The sequence below is a fragment of the Mastigoproctus giganteus genome, chromosome 10, assembly GCF_048544385.1.
Source record: "Mastigoproctus giganteus isolate SK-2022 chromosome 10, ASM4854438v1, whole genome shotgun sequence".
NCBI lineage: Eukaryota > Metazoa > Arthropoda > Arachnida > Uropygi > Thelyphonidae > Mastigoproctus > Mastigoproctus giganteus.
Window position 1 is genome coordinate 186,886,526 of NC_143584.1, and position 21,047 is coordinate 186,907,572.

The window sequence follows — 21,047 nt, forward strand, 5'->3', positions numbered from 1 at the left end:
GAAAGAGAAAAATGATGATATCCAGCTCAAGACCCTGGGTGTGTCAAGCACATACTCACCAGATATGAGCCCCTGTTTCTTTCTTTGCAGCGCTGAATGAAATGTTACAATGGATAAAGTGGAATACAGATCGATGATTCGGTTTCTATTTCTGTAAGGGAAAAATACCCAAAACAATCCGTAAAGAAATGGTCGCTGCTTACGGAGAAGACTACCCAAGGTACAGTGTTGTTGCACATTGGCATAAACAATTCAAATGTTGAAGAACCCCAGTGCAAGATGAAGAAATCCCAGGATGCCCAGCAACTGCTGTGTTACACAAATTGAAGCATTAATCTTGAAAGACCGCTGTAATAGCGTTAGAAGCTGCAGAGATCCATCCATATTAGTGTAAGGTTTGTGGAGAACATCATCCATCAACAGTTGCATATTAGTAGTGTCTGCTAGATGGGTTTCTTTTCTGGCACATAGACATTTCATGTGCACAATGTGCACATGAAATGTTGTCAATGTGTCCGGAAAATCAAGAGAAGTTTTTCACAGCTAGCCACCATGGATGAAACTTGGATTCATCACTATGATCCTTAAACTAAACAAGTGTCAAAACAATGGAAGCATGCAGAAACTACCCCCAAAAAAAGGCAAAAGTGCGACCAAGTACTGGCAAGGTAATGCTGTCAAGGTAAGCATAGTGTTAATATTAACAAATTACTTTTAAAAGGGCTGTTATATTATATCCGTAAATTGTGTATACTGTGGTCGATTTGCCTGTTTTGCTGGACGAAAAACTCGAGTTGACAGGGGAAAACTTTGCTATTTACGCCTGAGACTGACTAACTCAGCCACGGAGTGAAAAAAGCCCATTAAAGTTCCTCGCGTCATCGACGAAATTCGAACCTGGGCCTTTTCTACCCGCTGTGGGGAAGACGGTGACGATATCACGCGCAGACACATGCTACTATAAAAGAAAAAGACGAGGAAAGCTGTCAAAAGGTTGCACCTGCTCCACAATGATGCCCCTGTACACTAAGAGGACACAATGGATGGGAGCCGTCGACCCAACAGAGTTCCATTGCTAACACTACGACACAGGACTCTACGCCTCAACTGGGCGAAAGAATATCAGCACTGGACATTGGAGACGGGTCTCCTGGTCAAATGAGTCCCGTTTCCAGTTATTTCGAGAGGGCAGGAGGAGGCGTATCTGGCGGAAACCGCACAAAGCTATGCACCCGTCATGTCAACAAGGAACCGTTCAGGCAGGTGGACGGTCGGTAATGGTCTTGGGCGTGTTCAACTGGCACACGTTAGGACCTCTGGTACGTCTAGACGCGTCTCTGAACGGTCCAGGTTATGCGCTCATCCTTGCAGACCATCTGCATCCCTTCATGGTCATCGTGCACCCACACGGCAATCGACTCTTCCAGCAGAACAATGCCCCTCCCTCACAGAGCCGGTGTGACTAGAACATGGTTCGAACAGTATTTCGCAGATTTTACCACCATGGGATGGCCTCTCCGTTCATTGGACATGAACTCTGTGGAGCATCTTTGGGATGCTGTGGAAAGATCCGTTCGAGCTTTGGATGCTCCACCCAGGAATGCGACGGAATTATCAACAATGGTGCAGCAAGCATGGATGGAAATACTTGTGGAATGCTTTCTTGAACTAGTGGATTTAATGCCTCGCTGTGTGACTGCCCTTATCCGGGCGAAAGGTGGGCCTACCGTTACTAGGTAAGAATTCCAAGAATTCTGTCCTTTCAGTGTATATAACTGACTGTTATGTATTGATAAAAGTTGTGGAGAAGGGAAAAGAAAAGAAAAAGGGGAAGACAAAATGGAAAGGTGAGAGAAGGTAGTATAGTTACATATTGAAAAAGTAAAAAGCATAATAATAAAAGATAAAATATAATACATTTTAAACATCATGAGTAATTCAGTCTTGTGACTGGTCAGTTCCTCTGATGAGCTGTTGCCATCGTTGTCTCTCCTTTGCGGTTTGGTTTAGTTCCTCAAAGTTTTGAAGTCCTGTTTCATCCAGCAATGTCCCGATGAAGGTCTTTTTTGGTCTATCCCTATGGTTTTCCCTCCGGTCTCCTCCATTACCGCATATCGAATAATCCTCAATGCTTTTTAATTACAAAAAAGATTATTCTATAGTTTTGCAAAGTGTGGCAAATGCACATTATAAATTCATAATAGCTGACTTTGGTGGGTATGGAAAACAAAGTGAGGATGGAACTTTTCAGCCAGTATAAGTTTATGTAAACCCCTGGCTTGTAGCCGTGAAGGCTATTGTGTACGGCGTGTGCCTTTTGTATGCAATAAAGAGGTCTTCTTCTTCTTTATAAAAAAAATTTCAATTCCGAAAACAGAGAATTTGCCTATAACAGATGTTAAGGCTTCATATGTATTTATAGGGGATGAGGCTTATCCATTACTGGATTGTTTATTAAAACTCTATAGCTGGAGGAACTTAACTGTTGAACGGGAATCCTTCGATAAACGCTTAAGCAGAGCAAGAAAAACAATTGAATGTGCATTTATTATTATTACTAGCCATGTGGTGCAAGAAATCCTGAAGCTTATACTGCACCAGCCAAAAAAAAAAAAAAAAAAAAAAAAAAAATCCGAAGTTATGGATTTTTTTTTTTTTTAGGAGAGAGAGAGAGAGAGAATCAGAAGTAGAAAGGAATCACCAAGAAAGAAAAGAATGATGATATCCAGCTCAGGACCCTAGGTGTGCCAAGCCCTAGGCATAATATTCAAAATGGCGCATTTTCATCGTCCATGATTGTTGAAGTGGAAGTTATTATATTATAAATTTTTCCGGGCTATATTTCTACATTAATTTAACTTGAACAACAAAATTTAAATCGAAACACATTCATTAAACAATGTTTTACCGTGACCCAATAATAGTACACGATTGTCATAACTTATTTATATGACAAAAACGTATGTAAATAATGATTATAACATATTGAAATAAAATTTTTAAAATATTTCCCTTCTACATTAATTTCGCTGCTTATTTCTTGCCAACATTTCTCCACAGCATTATTCTTCGAATGCAGTTTTTCTCTTTTATCACATATTGGCTGTCTAATTGAAGCCTTTGAAATTAAAGATTCTATATCACTGTTCAAATCAATGCCTAGCTTTGAAAACCAGAGAGCTTAAAATAAAATTCGTTTCAGCAAGCAGGGGGATTAACACAACCAGCACTAACCAATTCTGATACATTTACAGACATGATTCTCTACTTGTCATTTAGTGTGTGTGAATCATTTTTTCTGACAATGGCAGGGCTGGCGCTAGCATTTGTGATGCCTGAGGCAAAACATTGTAATGGCATGTAATTCATATCATATCTTAACTGCACAGTGGTATTGTCACCATCCTCCCCACACCAGGTGGAAAAGTCCTGGGTTTGAATCTCGTCGATGACATGATGAACTTTTATGGGCTTTTTTCACTCCATGGCTGAATTAGTTGGTCTCAGGTGTAGATAGCAAGGTTTTTTCCTCAGAAACTGGAGTTTTCGGTCCAGCAAAATAGGCAAATTGACCAAAGAATACAAGCTGTTTGTTTGTTTGTTATTTGGTTTTTAGGAGCATTAGCAACTAAGGCCATATTGCTCCTGGATATGCGGTGGTCGTTCCCTGACCTTTCTGTATCCTCCGTATTTGGTGGTGATGGGCTTGAACCCCGGTCTAATCAAGAAGCATGTGCTACGTACTGCTACTCCTTCCCACCTGGCTATGGAGGCACAGAATACAAGCAATTTACAGACACACTACACATGGGTATATGTAATAATTTACCTGGTGACCCTAATATAATAGTTTTTTTTTTTTTAGGTCACCCCAGTCTGGGCAACTGCAGGTATGATTTTATTTTATTTCTAATTTTTTTTTATCTTATCCTATTTATTTTACTTTCATTTTATTTATTTTTTTCTATGGTGGTACTCTTAGTTTGGGTAGCTGTGAGATTGGGATTTTGTTGGTAACCACTAATATAGCAGTACAAAGATTGTAATGTTCTATCTCTGCTTGGCCAGGAACATATCTAGTTGTGGCCCACTTCATAGTGTAGACAGGCACCTGCCATGCTTTCCAGGTGATCACCTTCCTGGTGGAAAAGAAGCCAGAAAAATCATAACAACACATACTCTATGCAAACATAACACTACCACATTTCTAGCCAGTTTACAGTCTTGCAGAGTTGAACTAATGCTCCTGGAGCTGCTGTACAGGAGATGCTATACATGTCTAGGCCAGTGTATGATTTATATTACTAAGCTAAATACAATACAGTATGTAGTTTTTAAAATAATTAAGTTTCATTTAATGTTAATTGTGAATGTAAAAAAACCTAGACTAACTAGGAGTCTTATTAGGCCATGCTTTAAAATATAATGCATATTTGACGCAGGCTGCAATTTGATGTTGAAAGCAAAGCAGTAAGAAACATTTAAAAAAGGCATTTATTTACAAATAAAGTCAACAATAAAATTAACAATTTACAAATAAAATCTATTTTTAAATAAAAAATTTAATTAAATTAAATTAATTTAAACTGAGGTACTGAAAAGTTAATTTTACTTACTCCAAACCTTTATTTCTTTGTTGTCATGCTGATTAATTTTTGCTCAAATTTTTTAAAAGATTTTGAAAAAAATAAGAACTGGTGTATACCCCCCCCCACCCAGTACATTACAGTAGACAAAATTTTGAATATCATAATTTAGGTAATGAATTGGAAGGTTATGAAGGACAATTTTTAAATATACAGTACACAATGAATCGAGAAATGTTCAATTGTTTCAAATTCGATTACTAAAAACACAGACTAACTGACTATTTCTACTTATTAGCACTTTACAGATAAATATCAGAAAAAGGAACTGTTTTCACTTTGAGACAATGAAATAAATCGTATTAATATTTTTTCTTGCCAGCATTTTTCCATGGTGTTCATTTGAATGCAGTTAGCATTAGCATTAGTAGAGGCATACGATGCAAGAAAGCAAGCTTATGCAGCATCAGCCAAAAAAACTGCTCCGATTTCATCCCTCCCTTCGTTCCAAATACCTCTCCAGCTCAGCCTTAAATTTATTTAGGCTATCAACTTCCACAACAAAAGATGGAAGTCAGTTCCACCAATCAACTACCTATTGGCTAAAGGCAAACTTCCGCACAGTTCGACACTTTTGTCCCATGTTGTGTGTTTTACATAAATTGATAAATGTATGAAATTAAAATTTTCGTATCCATGCTTAAAACTTCTATATTACAAGTTTTCTTTACATCATTGTGATTTGTGCTTTCTACAGCAACAGTAGTTCTAATAATTGCCTCAAGGCCAGAGGTGCGACAATGCGTACCCAGCTATGACATCTGTACTTCCACTAGGAATAGACTACGGACAATCAGCAAGCTTAATTTGTTGAGGCTAGCAGATTAACACCAGAAGCGTTGGCCAGTGCCTACATGCTGTTATTGAGCACACTTCCATTAACTTACATAATTCATTTTAGGCTACCTGTGGCTGCTAACGCCAGATAAGCATGCTACCTGCATTTTATGTGTAAGCACCCTAAGGTCATTTGCAAGTGGATGCATTTACAGGGGATTCTGAAGTCAATTAGAAAGACCAATCCACCACACGCACTGGTGAAGATTAGTCTCATATATACCCCTGCCTAAAAGTTTGGAATCAGCATACGACAAAAGTTAACTTTTTTGAAATTAGCTATGACAATGTAAATTTTAATATTAAAAACTTACACTACACAGTATTTTTATTATGCATTGAAAAATTTACAGCAAAATATATTGAAATGATCAATATTAACACTATACTGATTTTTCATCCATATATCCTCCATGACATTTTATCACTGCCTTAAACAGACATAGCATTCTGGTTACTAGTTTTGTAAGTGTTTTGACTAACATTGCTTGGAACAATGTGAAAGGTTTCCCCATAAATTTTGTGAAGACAGACAGACTTCACAGTCTAGACAATCCTATAATAATAAAGAGACAATCCTATAATAATAATAACAAAGAACTTATTGTGGAAGCTACTAGGCTTTACATACCAACTAAGAAATATTGTTCAAGGTTTAGGCCTAAATGGTTGTCAGATGAACTAATGAGGCATATGGCAGAGAAGAAAAATGCATGGGATACATACAAATTAACACGTGACACGGATGCCTATGATAGATACAAGTTGATCTGTAACCAAGTTACAAAGGAGGTTAGGCAGGCGAAGGCAGATTACGAGAGATCCTTGGCAAGGGATGCGAAGAAAAACAGCAAAGAGTTCTTTACTTATGTAAACTCTAGAAGGAAGGGGATGAATCAGATTGGTCCACTTGAGATCGATGGGTCAACTGTTGATGACCCTGCTTGGGTAGCTAACAAACTAAATGAATATTTTGCATCGACATTCACACATGAGGAGTTATTCAGCGAGGGGAATGCCAGAGGTGTATTCAACTCTAGCAGTAAGCTAGAGAATCTTGTAATAACTGAGAGCAAAGTGGAGGAGAAATTGTTGAAGATAAACACAAGAAAGGCACCTGGGGTGGATGGGATCTATCCAGTTATATTAAAGGAGGCAGCAAAGGAGGTAAGCAAACCCTTAGCCATAATTATGAGAGCTTCCTTGGACTCAGGGGAGGTACCCATTGACTGGAGATGTGCAAATGTGACCCCAATTCACAAAGGGGGATCAAAGGCTGACACAAGTAATTATAGACCTGTGAGTTTAACTTCTGTTCCCGGAAAATTAATGGAGGCACTGGTGAAAGAAGCACTGCAGGATCATCTAGACAAGACTTCAGTTATAGCTAGGACACAGCATGGTTTTGTTAAGGGGAAGTCTTGCCTGACCAATTTGATTGGATACTATGATGCAGTCACAAAAGAACTGGATGCAGGGAATAACTTTGATATTATATACTTGGATCTTAGAAAGGCTTTTGATACTGTTGCACATGGAAGACTGCTGCACAAATTGGAGCAGTGTGGCATTGGAGGCAAGTTGCTGCTATGGATAAAGGGGTGGTTGAGGGGGAGAAGACAGAGAGTGGTAATCAATGGACACTGCTCATCGTGGACTAATGTTATTAGTGGAGTCCCTCAGGGTTCAGTATTGGGGCCTTTATTGTTTTCTGTATTTATAAATGATATTGATGATGGTATATCAGGCTTAATGTCCAAGTTTGCAGACGATACGAAGGTTGGCAGGGTTGTCAAGGACACTACTGACACTATGCTGCTGCTGCAACAGGATTTGGAAAGGTTGAGCAGATGGGCTTCGAGGTGGCAAATGAAGTTTAACATTGACAAATGTAAAGTACTACATATGGGAAACAGCAACCCCAGAGCAACGTATCAACTCTGTGGTACTACACTGACAGTGGTAGAGAATGAAAGGGACCTGGGGGTGGTGGTGCAGGCAGATATGAAGTTCTCTGAGCAGTGCAGACGAGCTGCAAGAGTAGCTCATGGTGTATTGTCAATGATATATAGGAATTTTTCTAGCAGGGATAAGGAGGTGATTATTCCCTTGTATAAGGCAATGGTCAGGCCACACCTAGAGTACTGTATACAGGCCTGGAGGCCTCATTTCAGGAAGGATGTAGAGCTGCTGGAACGAGTACAGAGAAGGGCAACTAGATTGGTGAATGGGACAAAGGGGTTCTCTTACGAAGAAAGGCTTAAGTTTTGCAAATTACAGTGTCTGGAAACTAGGCACCAGCGGGGTGATCTGATAGAGGTGTACAAAGCCTTGAATGGTTTGAGCATGCTCAATGCTGATGGGATTCTTCCTCTAGCTCAGAAAAATCACCTGAGAGGGCATAAATTCAAATTGAGGAAAGACAGATGTAGGATAGATGTGCGGAAATTTGCCTTTAGCCAGCGGGTGGTTGGTGGGTGGAACAGACTTCCATCCCTTGTCGTGGAAGTTGATAGCCTAAATAAGTTTAAGGCTCAGCTGGACAGGTATTTCGAACGAACAGAGGGGTGAAGTGGAAGTGGTTATTTTTATTTATTTATGTTACTTTTTTTTTTTTTTTTTTTTTTTTTTTTGGCTGATGCTGCATAAGCTTGCTTTCTTGCATCAAATGCCTCTACTAATGCTAATGCTAATGCTAAAGAGGTGCCTCCGTAGCAAGGAAGGAGCAGCAGTGCATAGCACACGCTTCTTGATTAGACCGGGGTTCGAGCCCATCACCACCAAATACGGAGGATGCGGAAAGGTCAAGGAATGACCACCGCATATCCCGGAGCAATATGGCCTTAGTTGCTAATGCTCCTAAAAACCAAATAACAAATAATAATCCTATAAAAGCTTCATTGAGTTTAAGTCAAGGTGATTTGGGTGGCCATGCCATAATTTGAAAGATTTCAGGTGCAGTGACCGTGTTTAGAAATCAGAGTTATGTTCTTATCTTCTGCTTCTGTTGTTATACATGACTAACCTGATTGTTATTACTTTAAACTGGCAGTTTCCTTGAATTGTCAAATGGTAGTTTCTACTCCATTAAATGAAACCCTAGTTTTCTGAAATAACTTTCATTATAGTTATAATAGCACTTCTTTTTTTTAAAATTCAGTTGTTTATTTCTTGTTATGTTTATTACAAAACATACAAACTTACACCAAACACTCTGAATGACAGATGTCTGATTTTATAAGTTACAGCTCTTACCCTTCAAATTTATATTATTGCAAAATGCTCTTGAATCACCATCTACTTCTACCACATTCAGGAGCCTTCTACACCTTTCTGTAGTATTCTTAAATATAAAAGTTTTTTTATTTTTATACATTAACAGAAAATATTTTAATAAAAATTGATAAACAAGTTGATCTTATTTTAATAAAAACTTTGAAAATTAAGAAAAATGAAACGCGATTCCAAACTTTTAGGTGCAGCTGTATATATAGCATTTTATTGCTACATTTACTTGTAGAGGTTTCTCTTTTGGAGACAGGCGCCTGAGGGATTACGATTATTAAAGAAGTCACGAATACCTTCAATGTTGATGTGAAAATCTCTACAATTCCAGTGTTCACTTAGGTTTAGAATAGCGCCTCCATAGCCAGGTGGGCAGGAACAGCAGTGCGTAGCACACGCTTCTTGATTAGACTGGGTTTCGAGCCCATGACCACCAAATACGGAGAATGCGGAAAGGTCAGGGAATGAGCACCGCATATCCCCGGAGCAATATGGCCTAAGTTGCTAATGCTCCTAAAAAACAAATAACAACTAAGTTTAGAATTTGTCTGGCTCGCATTTGACAGGCTGCCTACTTGTCAAGCATTTTTTTAGGAAATTTAGGGTGACTAATTATATTGTCCTCTTCATGTATTTCCAGGATTATCTTCATTTCTTTTTTTTTTTAACAATGTTCCTATTATCAGGATGATTTTCTAGTCTTTGTTTTGATGCCTCATGATTGTAATATAGGTGGTCACATCTAAGAGGGAGAAAAAAAAAAAAAAAAAAAAAAAAATCAGATTACTGATGCCCTCATTTGAATTTGACAGTACAGAGGCTGTTTATGTTGTAGTCAGTATTGGCCACGAGCAATCCACTATTGAGATGTTAGGAAGGATTGAGACATTGGTTTAAAATGCAACTGCTGTTTTAAAGTTTCTTGTGTATAGTTGCAAGAATGATATTTGCTTCCAAGTACATGACTCTGCTCATTTTTTTACATTGCAGAGATAGATTGAACAGAGATTCAGCATGGATATTCTTTGGACCACTCTCTGAGCATCCAAACTTCTCGCATTTGAATCATGTAATAGTTTGGTGTGTATGGTCAAACATGGAATTTTAATAACCTGCTTTAAACAGTTGGTGTGTTTTGTGAGTTAAAGGTATATTTCTGGTTGTAATGAGTGGAAAATCTCTTTTGACAAGAATTCTCTTAGCCTGAATATTTTTGTCTGCTAATTCTGTGCCATTTCTTCATTGATGATATTCATTAGGTCCCATTTGGTTATAATTACTTTGCTTGTGTTTAAGGTAACACGAGGTGACAATTTTATAGGCATTCCTTCAAATGTGGGACATGTGAAGCAGTTCAGAGTGCCTGTAATGTTTCGACATACAAATCCTCTGATTTAAGTTCCTGGACCATTTTTAATTTGGCAGCATTTTTGGATTAGAAATGGAACAAAGCTGCTAATTGACTTTTCACTCAGTTACCTTCTTGAATTTAATTAATATTAAAATTTATTTTCTTTCTCTTGCAAAAAAAAAAAAAAAAAAAAAAATCCATGGCCAGTTGTATTGACTTGTCCTTTTGCCATTTAGCAACAAGCAGTCTATTCATCCAGTTGCCAGGTGGACCAAAGAGATGAAGTCTTTATACAGGCCATGTTTGCTCCTTTCGTCCTTCGAGTCGGTGAGCTACCTGGAAAATGTCATTTGATACTACACATAAAAAAAAAAAAAAAAAAATGGATTCACATGGACACCCTTACTTTTGCTTAAAACGGAACTTTTTAATCTCATGAAATGACTTAATTATTACACATATGAAAATCAGTAAATTAGAAGTAAAGGGAATAAATAAATAAAGTTTACATTAAAAAAAAATCTATACACATGAAACACTCATGAGTAGAATATTTACATTAAGAAATATCTTATAGGAATGCCACTCACTTATAAATTTACATAAATCTTTTACATTTATTTCCTGAAAAAAGAAAAAAAAGGATTAAGTATAAAAATAAATATGATAGGTAATGGATAAAATTATTTAACAATTTCAAGACCAACAGCTCTTCCCAAGTGTGTTTCTTCGTCTCTATGCCTAAATTCTTCCTGTAAAAAGAAAATATATTATATATTATTAGAAAAACGAGTTACATATAATAAAATAACAAGTTTAGCAACAGAAATTTTAAATAGTTAAACATATTAGGTGGGTACCGTCCATCTCCAAAATTTCTAAAGAAACACAACTGTTTCTAAATATGATCTGGCAGTGGTATTTGGGATGCTAGTGACATCCCATTAGCCACACAAGTGATTTTATCTGCTGTCCATAACTGCCACTGTTCAATCTAAAAATCTCAATTGTGGTCTGCAAAACCTTTCTTCAACCACTAATGCAGAAGCACAGGCAAAATTATAAGAATTAACAGCCAGGTGTATGGATAAAAGTACAGATTTAACCACAGATTTCATGAGTATTTTGGTTTTTCTGAAAGCCCACAGCAGTTTTTCATAAAACAGCACTTGTCATAACCACTTTTAAGAGTGGAAAAGACCTGAATTCAATAATTAACATTTAACTGACAATATATTTGGCGCCTCCGTAGCCGGGTGGGAAGGAGCAACAGTGCGTAGCACACGCTTCTTGATTAGACCGGGGTTCGAGCCCGTCACCACCAAATACGGAGGATGCGGAAAGGTCAGGGAATGACCACCGCATATTCCCGGAGCAATATGGCCTTAGTTGCTAATGCTCCTAAAAACCAAACAACAACAAAATATTTAATTTGTGTTTTTTTTGTTCGAATTTGTGAAAGTAGTTTACAAGGGTACCTCCCCCCCCCCACCAACTGCTTAATAGTTGCTCTAAAATTTAAGTGAATAACATTATACATAAAATTCGTAATAGGAATTATGGATCAAATTTATGTTACCTTCTAAAAAAAGAGTTTTGTACAAGGTAACAATGTACAAGGATATAATTGTTTTTGAATAGTTTTTTAATAATACTTGGAAATTTAGTTTAGTGATTTTATATTTGATAGCTTGATTTCTAATAAAACTTCAGTTCAAATACCTTAGTGAGAAAACTACTAAAGTTGATATATATAATATTTATATATATAAGGGTATGCTTCCACTCACATTTTTATTTAGTATAAGTATTAATAAGGTAGTAACACTTTTTGCTTTAAATTGGCAGATTCTTTTAATTGATAACTGCTTATTAAAAAATTAATCAGAATGCAGAATATCAGCTGCACAAACCATTTGCAAGTGACCACTGGGGAGCATGTGCAATTTAGTGGACATTGTTCTGACTATAGCAATTGTTAACTTAAAATAGAGAGAATGTGTAAACGATGAAAGCAGACAAGTGAATGTTTTTATGCACAACAGAAGAAACTGTGCTTGTGATTACTGTGGGTATACTGTTGCCAATTTTTATCTGAAGATTTCTCCTAACAAACTGAGTAACACAGAATTTTGGAAAAGAAAAAGAGGAACAGAAGAAGCTGAAAGAAAAGTGTATAAGTAATTTATCACCAAAAATTTTAAAACAATTATTCAGTATGATTTGAATGTAGATAATAAAATTCATGAATTTAACAACCGAAAGATGTACACATAGTAACGACAATTGTAATTTACAGGTCAAATTCTTTGAACAAAAACAATTACTAGAATGTGATCCAAAGCCATTACACACTGCACCATAAGTGGTGACTATAACAAAGTCGGGTATTAAAGGAAACAAAATTATTCATTACTCAGTGCTAATTTTACTCCCTTCAACAAAATTCAATAATTACCGGAATTGGTACTTGCCAACCAAATCTAATAAACAAAGATTTCATAAAACATTAAAAACTACACTGGAAAACGTTTAACATGAAAAAATATTCTGATTCCAACAGAATGCTATGTGATTTCATTCATTTATTTTCTTTTAACATGAAACAAAAAGCACTTAACATGAAAAGATTTTGCATCTCAGAAGAACAAAAAAGTATACCACCACTGCGTCATCACAAAATTTTTACTGTTTATGACTCAACTTTCTATTGACTAGGCCGATACCCGATAATAAACAATATGTAGATAGTACGAGGATGCCGCTTGCCGCACACCACCCTTATCATTTTAAACAAATGGGATTACCCGTCGACAGGCAAAACATTTCATTTACAGTCTTGAAGTGAGTGACATGTACTGTATAAAGTGGTGAATTTCGTGTTTAGTAAAAAATCTGTACAATGGAAAAATCAGGGTGTAAACAAAGTGCTATTTCGCTTAAAGTTAAAATGGAGTTGCTTAAAGCAGTAGATGTAGAGGATTCTTCGAAAACAGACATTTGTAAAAAGTTTGAAATCGCTAACTTTACGTTGTCGGTAATCATAAACAATAGAGACCAACTTACTGCAATGTTTGAGCCAGATAGGAAACGGATGAGAATGGCCAAACACAAAGATCTGGAGGCTGCATTGCTTGTTTGGTTCAAACAAGCTAGATCTCAGAATGCTCCAATATCGGGACCTCTATTAATGGAAAAAGCGGATGTGTTTGTAATTAAAATAGGGATTGAATTCACTATGAATCCAGGCTGGTTGGAATGTTTCAAGAAAAGAAAAGGCATCGTTTATAAAAATGTTTGTGGTGAAGCAAATCAAGTTTCACCGAGTATGATATTGGATTGGCTGCAGTCTACTTTGCCCACAGCGCTTGAAAAATATAGCACAAGAGACGTCTTTAACGCCAACAAAACAGGGTTATTCTATCATTGCTTACCCGATAAAATTTTATCGTTTAAGGGACAGCAGCGTTCTGGCAGCAAAAAGTCCAAAGATAGGATTAATGGTAATGGTGGCTTGCAATTCGAACGGATCTGAAAAGCTGGCCTTATTCGTTATCGAAAAGAGCATGAATCTGCGCTGTTTTAAAAATGTAAAAAAAAAAAAAATACCGGTTGAGTACACGGCAAACAAGAAGATGACCACAACAACATTTACTGATTGGCTTTTGAATTTAGATAAGCGTTTTTTATGCAAAAAGTTGCCATGATTGTTGACAATTGTCCAGCTTACTCTGAAGTGAGATTAAAAGACATAAAGCTTATATTTTTGCCTCCAAACACTACGAGCATTTTACAGCCTTGTGATCAAGGCATAATACAGAATTTAAAATTTTATTACCGAAAACAATTGCTAAGAAAATATTTGGCCACAATTGATGCAAAAGAAGATTTCCCTGTCAACTTATTGGATGCACTGCATGTGTTGCACACTGCTTGGAATCTTGTAACACCAAAGACTATCGAAAATTGTTTTCTTCATGTGGGATTTTCCAATAAGCTGAACTGACATTCAGTGAATTGTTTGGGTATTTCATCTCTTTTAGAAAGTTCGGTATCTTTGGATGAATGAATTTGTTGCAGTTGATGATGCTAATTTGTGTACAGTGTCGATTTTAACAGATAGTGATATTTTGGACGTCGCACGGCCTATGGAAGTGGATGCCATGGGTGAAGATAGTGATGATAATGTAGACAATGGCATCAATTTGTTAGTTCCTGTCCTACTACATCAGAAATGGGAAAATTGATAAAAAGTATGCGCAGATATTTAGATGTATATACGAGTGGTGAAATGAACCAAATGATGGAGATATTGAACAATTTGTAGATAACAAGGTGCAACAAAAGATATCAGATTTTTTTTATCTGATGAAGTCGATGAACATGTTAAGTGTTAATAAATTGTGTTTGTAAAATGCCCCTTGTGTAGTGTTATATAGTGCATAAAATGTTAACTTGTTTAAACTTTCTATCTTAACTCTTTTGATTATTACAACATCAAAAACATTGGTGAGGTTTTTTTGTTTACTTCTTTTATCACGAAAAATTATTTCTGTTCCCATGGTTTCATGTTAAACAATTTCCACTGTACTATTATTATGAATTATTACATTTTACTCTATTACAAAATAGAGTAAAACCATTTTCTTCAAAGTTTTCAAGGGAACAAAATACATCAGTTTCAATTTAAATAGGTTTGAATAATGAAGAATTTTTAGTCAAATACCCATAACATCACAGAATTTTCAAAATTCTCTTTTAAAATGTTAAGAATCTTTTAGTGTCATTTAGTGTGATTTATGTGAATTGCCTATTCACACATGTTAGACATCCATGAATACATAATTGATGCATTAATTAATCAATGTGAGAAAAATAACAACACCATCAAGGAAAAATTCAATCATTTTCTCACATGCAATAACAGATTTCTAAGTTTATTTTATTTGCTGCTATTACTAACTGTTATGGTAAGCATCTGCAAATAGACTGTTAACATGTCAACATAAAGATCTTATTTATTTAAAAAAAAAAAAACAGTATAAAAATAACTGTTCTATGGAGAAATTCATTTCTCACATATAATCCAGATTGATAAATTTGTTATATTACCACACTATTATCATTCCAGTATAAAATGATAATAGGGTGCCACATAAGCAACCAATCTGTAAAATTTCAATGGCACCAAAGATCCCTAGGTTGATGACTGGTAATGTAATCTGCAAATAGAAGTGGATTGATGTTGAAATTGTCACAAAAGGACCCAAAAAATCTCAAAAACTGACAGAATATGACAGGAGAGCCCTATAAAGAAACATCTACTCAAAACAACAATGTTGCCACAGCACACAGGCCCTCAGCAAGATGATTGGGACACATATCATTACAATGCAAAGCGAGCTGTATGACATGGGTTACTATGGTTGTGCAGCCATCCACAAACAACTAATCATCCCAATAGACACCATCTAGTTTGGTGAAAGACACACTGTTCTTGGACCACAGACCAATGGAAAGCTGTGCATTACAGTGACAAGTCACGGTACATGGTTTGATGACTGTGCCTGGGTGTGGTGGACATCCAGAAAAAGCTACTGCCAGACTGTATCATCCAAACAATGAAGTTTAGTGGAGGCAGAGTAACAGTCTAGAACCATTAGTTTTGCTAAAAACAACCAATGGTCAATTAGTTGTTTTTGTTAAAAATAACCAACGGTCCCAGATTTTGGTAATTTTGGTTCTGAATTTAACAAAATGAAATACATTTGTGCCTATAGCACAAGTTGGAGTTATGTGAATTCCCCATAATTCCTGGAGAAGTGGATAAAAAAGTAAAATTTAAAGGTGATATATACTGTATAGTAGTGAATTTACATTACAATTCAATTCTCTTACATTATAATAACATTTCACTAGCAGTCATTTAGTGTTAGATAAATTATTCACAAGTAAAAGAATCCAATCCAGACTATCCAGACTTTGAATTTCACTGTAAACATATTTCATATCTGTACTAAAATGTATATAAAATCCTATACTTAGCTGGGTAACAGTAGTGACTCTGAAATATTTCAGATAACCTGACATTGAATTAACAAGCATATACTATAATGGGAAAATAAGATTAAGAGGCAATGGCTGTTTGATGAATCAAAATTAGACATGGAACAATATACCAGATTCATTTAAGCTGTAATATTGATTGACATAAAGGTTTTGTGCAATTTCTTGTGAAATGTCTATCACTGGGATACTGATTCTAATATTAATATCCATTTTTCAACCAACACAAATTAATGAAGCACATAATATTATGATATATTCCTGTATCACTGTGTCAGTGCATGAGCGTGAAAGCAGAAACACAGCAGCAAACAGTCATTGATGAAGTGAAATAGGAACATATTATGACCTTCCAAATGTACCAATCTGTTCAACTAATTTCCCTTTAGAAACAAAGTAACCAATTTAACTCCAGATCTGAACCATGTTGATTACTGGTTGTCAGTTACCTAAAAAGATCCAAAGATATTGTATAACTAAAAACAATTCAAATAGAGATAGTGAACGTGCTATGAGATTAGCTTTTCTATGCTGTTACTAATTTCATTATTCAGATCAAGGCTGTTATTGATTCATTTAGAGCAATTTTTGTAGTCATGTAAACCGAGGCTCCAGAATAAATTTTGTCATTATGTTTTCTTATATGAAGGTTAATAGCTTTAAACAAAAACATGTACTTTCATATTAAGTTACTTTATGACATTCTATACATTATATATTACAGAGAAAAATGTAAAGTTATCCAAAAGACCTGCACAGATTTATGAAAACTTACTAGATCATAGATTACTTTTACAATAAGCGAGCAGCTTGGACAAGTAGCAATTTCTTCTCCATTCATAAGCTCTTCCTTAAAGAAAAAAAAATAATAATAAATAAATACTAGAAATAAATAAATAAAATTAGCAGTAATCAAAATATATCTAGTTCATGGTAGAAAACAAGGAAAATAAAACAGAATGAAATACCATCACCAATGAGCACATAGCATCAAATGTTGATTTTTTTTTTTTTAATTTTGGGAATAAAACCAAATCCTCCACACACCTTTCCCTATCAATATATTCTAAATAAGATAATGTATTTTCTGTTTTCATTTTGATTTACCCAAATTACAAGAGATAAACCGTTTCTTTGTTTTCAGAATTATTGAACCATACAAACAGCACGCATCCAGCTACCATAATTTGTCCCCCATTGGGTGGTAAATAATGAGTATTAATAATTTTATTCTTTTTACCTGTTGTGTACATTTTTCTGAAAATTGCTCTTTTTTTAAAGGGATATCTTTGTCATGAAAATTGAAGCGTTCAGTGAAAGGATTTATATCCCACCCTACTCACTAAATTTATTTTAAATCATTCATTCAGAGAAACAGACGAATGAAAATGATTCCAAGAAATTTCGAAAAACAACAACAAAAAAGCAATAAATTAGGTGGCTCCGGAGCCAGGTGGGAAGGAGCAGCAGTGCATAGCATACGCTTCTTGATTAGACCGGGGTTCGAGCCCATCACCACCAAATACGGAGGATGCGGAAAGGTCAGGGAATGACCATCGCATATTCCCGGAGAATTATGGCCTTAGTTGCTAACGCTCCTAAAAACCAAATAACAAACAAACAAACAGCAATAAATTATCTAAATCCTACTTAATAAATATACCATTTTCAATTCAATGAAAAAGTTAACAATTAAACTATATTAAAAAAAAATGACATTTGAATGGCACCACATGGGGAAAGCTGTTCTATTTGGGGAACATAGGAGCACGAGTTAACTCCTGATTTGTGCCATTTTTTCATATTCTACCGACATTTTTCTCTTCTATATGGAAATTTGCTTATACTCAGGCAATTCCTAAAAAAAAGGGTGACAAAGAGGTTGGAAACCACTGGTACTGAGCAAGGTCAACTTGAATACAGGTTGAAAAATTCATTTTAGAGAGGCCACAGATCTGGAAAGGGTACACAGAAGAACAATGAAATTAGGCATCTGCATGGAGACCTAATTGAAGTATTTAAAGGACTGAATGCTGATGTATCTTTATTCTTTCTCAGACAACACACATTTAAATTGTGGTTGTAGAATAGACACCGACTTTAATGACTGCAATGAAACTTAGAGTGCAACTGATTGTTGGAATAAACTTCCATTTAGTGTTGAGGAAGTAGGTACTCAGAATGAATTTAAAGGTTTGGACAGACAAATTATTAGAAGGAATGGGCAAATGAGATGAGTATTTAATTTTATTTTTTTCTGATGCTGCATAAGTATGCTTCCTTACATTATTTTTGAAAATGCAATGGAAGGTAATACTATATTATATATAATATTATATTTTTGTTTTTTTTCTTTAGCTATCCTTCTTGAATTTAATATTAAAATTTATTTTCTTTCTCTTGGAAAAAAAAAAAAAAAATTGTACAAAACCTTTCCCATTATTAAATTTTTGTGACTTATTTAAAATTTTGATTTTGGAACTTTGTTCTTAGCAGAAAGGTAAATATTATGGTTCTACCTTACCACTGTAAAGGATATTTTTAAGTTTGCTTCTCCCATATATCCATGCATTTCTCATAGTCACAAAGTTTATGAAAATACTTTCTTCCAACTGAAAATAGTTTTCCAGTCATTGTGGGAGATCTGCAATGGAAAGATCAAATATCTTGCTCAAAAATATCAAATGCAGTTAAGCATACGATGGATGACTAACGTGAAGCTATGTAGTTTCTGTTGCGTCGTCGAGGAGGTGCTTAGTTTTGATTGGTAGATCAATAATTAACGTTACCATATGTATAATTTTGTGTGTTTCTTGTTCTTTCTTTATGTGGTTGAGGATTAGAGTATTGAATGTGATCATGAAACCTTAAAGTTGATATATCAGTTTAAACTTGATCGATAGTTTGTTGACACCTTAAAGTTGAAAGATAAGTTGATTTTTTGTTTTCTTTTTACATAGTTTTTTAATTTAGCGGTTTCCTTTTTTTTTAAAATTTATTTTTTAATATGGATGTTGTGGCGAATCAAAGGTTTTTGTATGGTTTGGAAAGTGCAAGGAAAAAGGCTGTGGCTGAGTGGTGTATGAGTGTTAGCCTGATTGCCCGTGAGTATGAATGTCCTTCATGTGGGGGTCGAATGAAATTTGTTGAAAGGAAGCATGTAGGAAAAGCAGGGGTCTGGAGGCTGCAGCTCCCGGAAAAAATAAAGGGTAAAATGCCTGGCCATCCATTTTTTCTGATTACAGCTCACTTCTAGCCATAGAAGCAGTGTGTGGAATGTAGCTTGTTTCTGCCAATCACTCCTGACACTACTCCTTGCCAAAGGTAAGTCACATAGTTTCACATTCAGCTCTCATTTGTATGCTTAACTTAACTGCATTTTTACCAATATCAAGCCAAGAAATAAACTTGACTTCTTACATTTCTTGGAATGGGCACATCACAAATGTTGTTTCCCTGCATCAAAAATTAACTAGGTTTTCTATTTTCCCCTTATCATTGCTTTTATTCTAAATTACTATTGACTATGTATAAGGCACAAATTTGCCTTACCATAAAATGCCATTGCATGTCTGGGATAATGTCTCCAAAAACCTCACTTAAACTACAACATCTAAAAGAGGATAGTCGAGTTAATTAATTTCTTGCTCACAAACTCATTTCTTTATCTATCACACAAACGTTCAGTTTCTGCTATATGCCTTTTCTACAGATATTTCCATGAGCATTGTTGTTCTTTGGAATCAGCATCTGCAATTCTACCGTTTTCTTCCAAATCAGTTCAAACATGTCTCAACTAATCAACATTTATTCTCAACAAAAAAAAAATAAATAAATAATAATAATAATAAATAAATAAAAGAAAAGAAAAATAAAACTTCATTTAGAAATAAAAGGCCATAAGAAGTCTGGTAAAAAACTCAGAATAGTAAAGTCCAAGCCACAATCAAGCAGAACAAATGTTTACAATTTAAATTAGTATGATTGAGCTCACTTTTTTGAGAATGATTTTATAACATATGGGACAGCAATAATACTATAGTATATTTTATCAAGATTTTTAGTCCCAACCAGACTACAACAATATCCATCCAGGCTATAAGTTATATCCAATTTTTTTTAAGATTCAATATTCACTTACTTTTGTTATTGAAAATAAGTCTCCGCACGGACAGGGATAATAATAAGTTTCCGATTCTTCATCATACTCAAAATCTTCAATTTCTACTTCATCGTGTAATACTGACATGATGGATAATTTACTAGACAGCACTGAAGCGAAAAATAAATCCACTAAGATACCACGTATCAAAATCTTGCCATGTGCTCTGAATTTTACGCAACATCGTTGCACAATATGAAACAGCGTTGCAACTTAAAAAGATATATATAAAAAAAAAAAGCGCCCTCAGCAGAAAAAACGTAGCCCAAAAAGCGCGGGCTCGCATATTAGCTTTATTAGACGCATACGATGCAAGAAAGCAAGCTTATGCAGCATCAGCAAAACAAAAAAAAAAAAAAAAACCTCCCATTTCACCCCTCCATTCGTTCCAAATGCTTGTCCAGCTCAGTCTTAAATTTATTTAGGCTATCAACTTCCACAACAAAATATGGAAGTCTGTTCGAACAATCAACTACCCGCTGGCTGAAGGCAAATTTCCGCACATCATCTATTCTACAACTGTCTTTCCTCAATTTGAATCTGTGCCACCTCAGATTATTAACCTGAGCAAGAGGAAGAATCCCATCAGCATTCAGCTTGCTCAACCCATTCAAGGTTTTATATACCTCAATCAGATCACCTCGCAGGTGCCTACTGTCCAGGCGATGCAATTTGCACAACTTAAGCCTTTCTTGGTAAG

The 21,047-nt window shown here is 35.5% G+C and overlaps 1 protein-coding gene across 1 annotated transcript; it reads right to left on the reverse strand.

Moving 5' to 3' along the window:
- Window positions 1–10,763: 10,763 nt before the first annotated feature.
- Window positions 10,764–20,497, reverse strand: LOC150079646 (diphthamide biosynthesis protein 3-like). Its single transcript, XM_090383380.1, has 3 exons — window positions 20,327–20,497; window positions 16,961–17,035; window positions 10,764–10,871 (listed from the first exon to the last, which is right to left on the reverse strand). The coding sequence occupies exons 1-3, from the start codon at window positions 20,432–20,434 to the stop codon at window positions 10,803–10,805; spliced, it is 252 nt and encodes an 83-aa protein (XP_090239506.1). The 5' UTR covers window positions 20,435–20,497; the 3' UTR covers window positions 10,764–10,802.
- Between the last annotated feature and the right edge of the window lie 550 nt (window positions 20,498–21,047).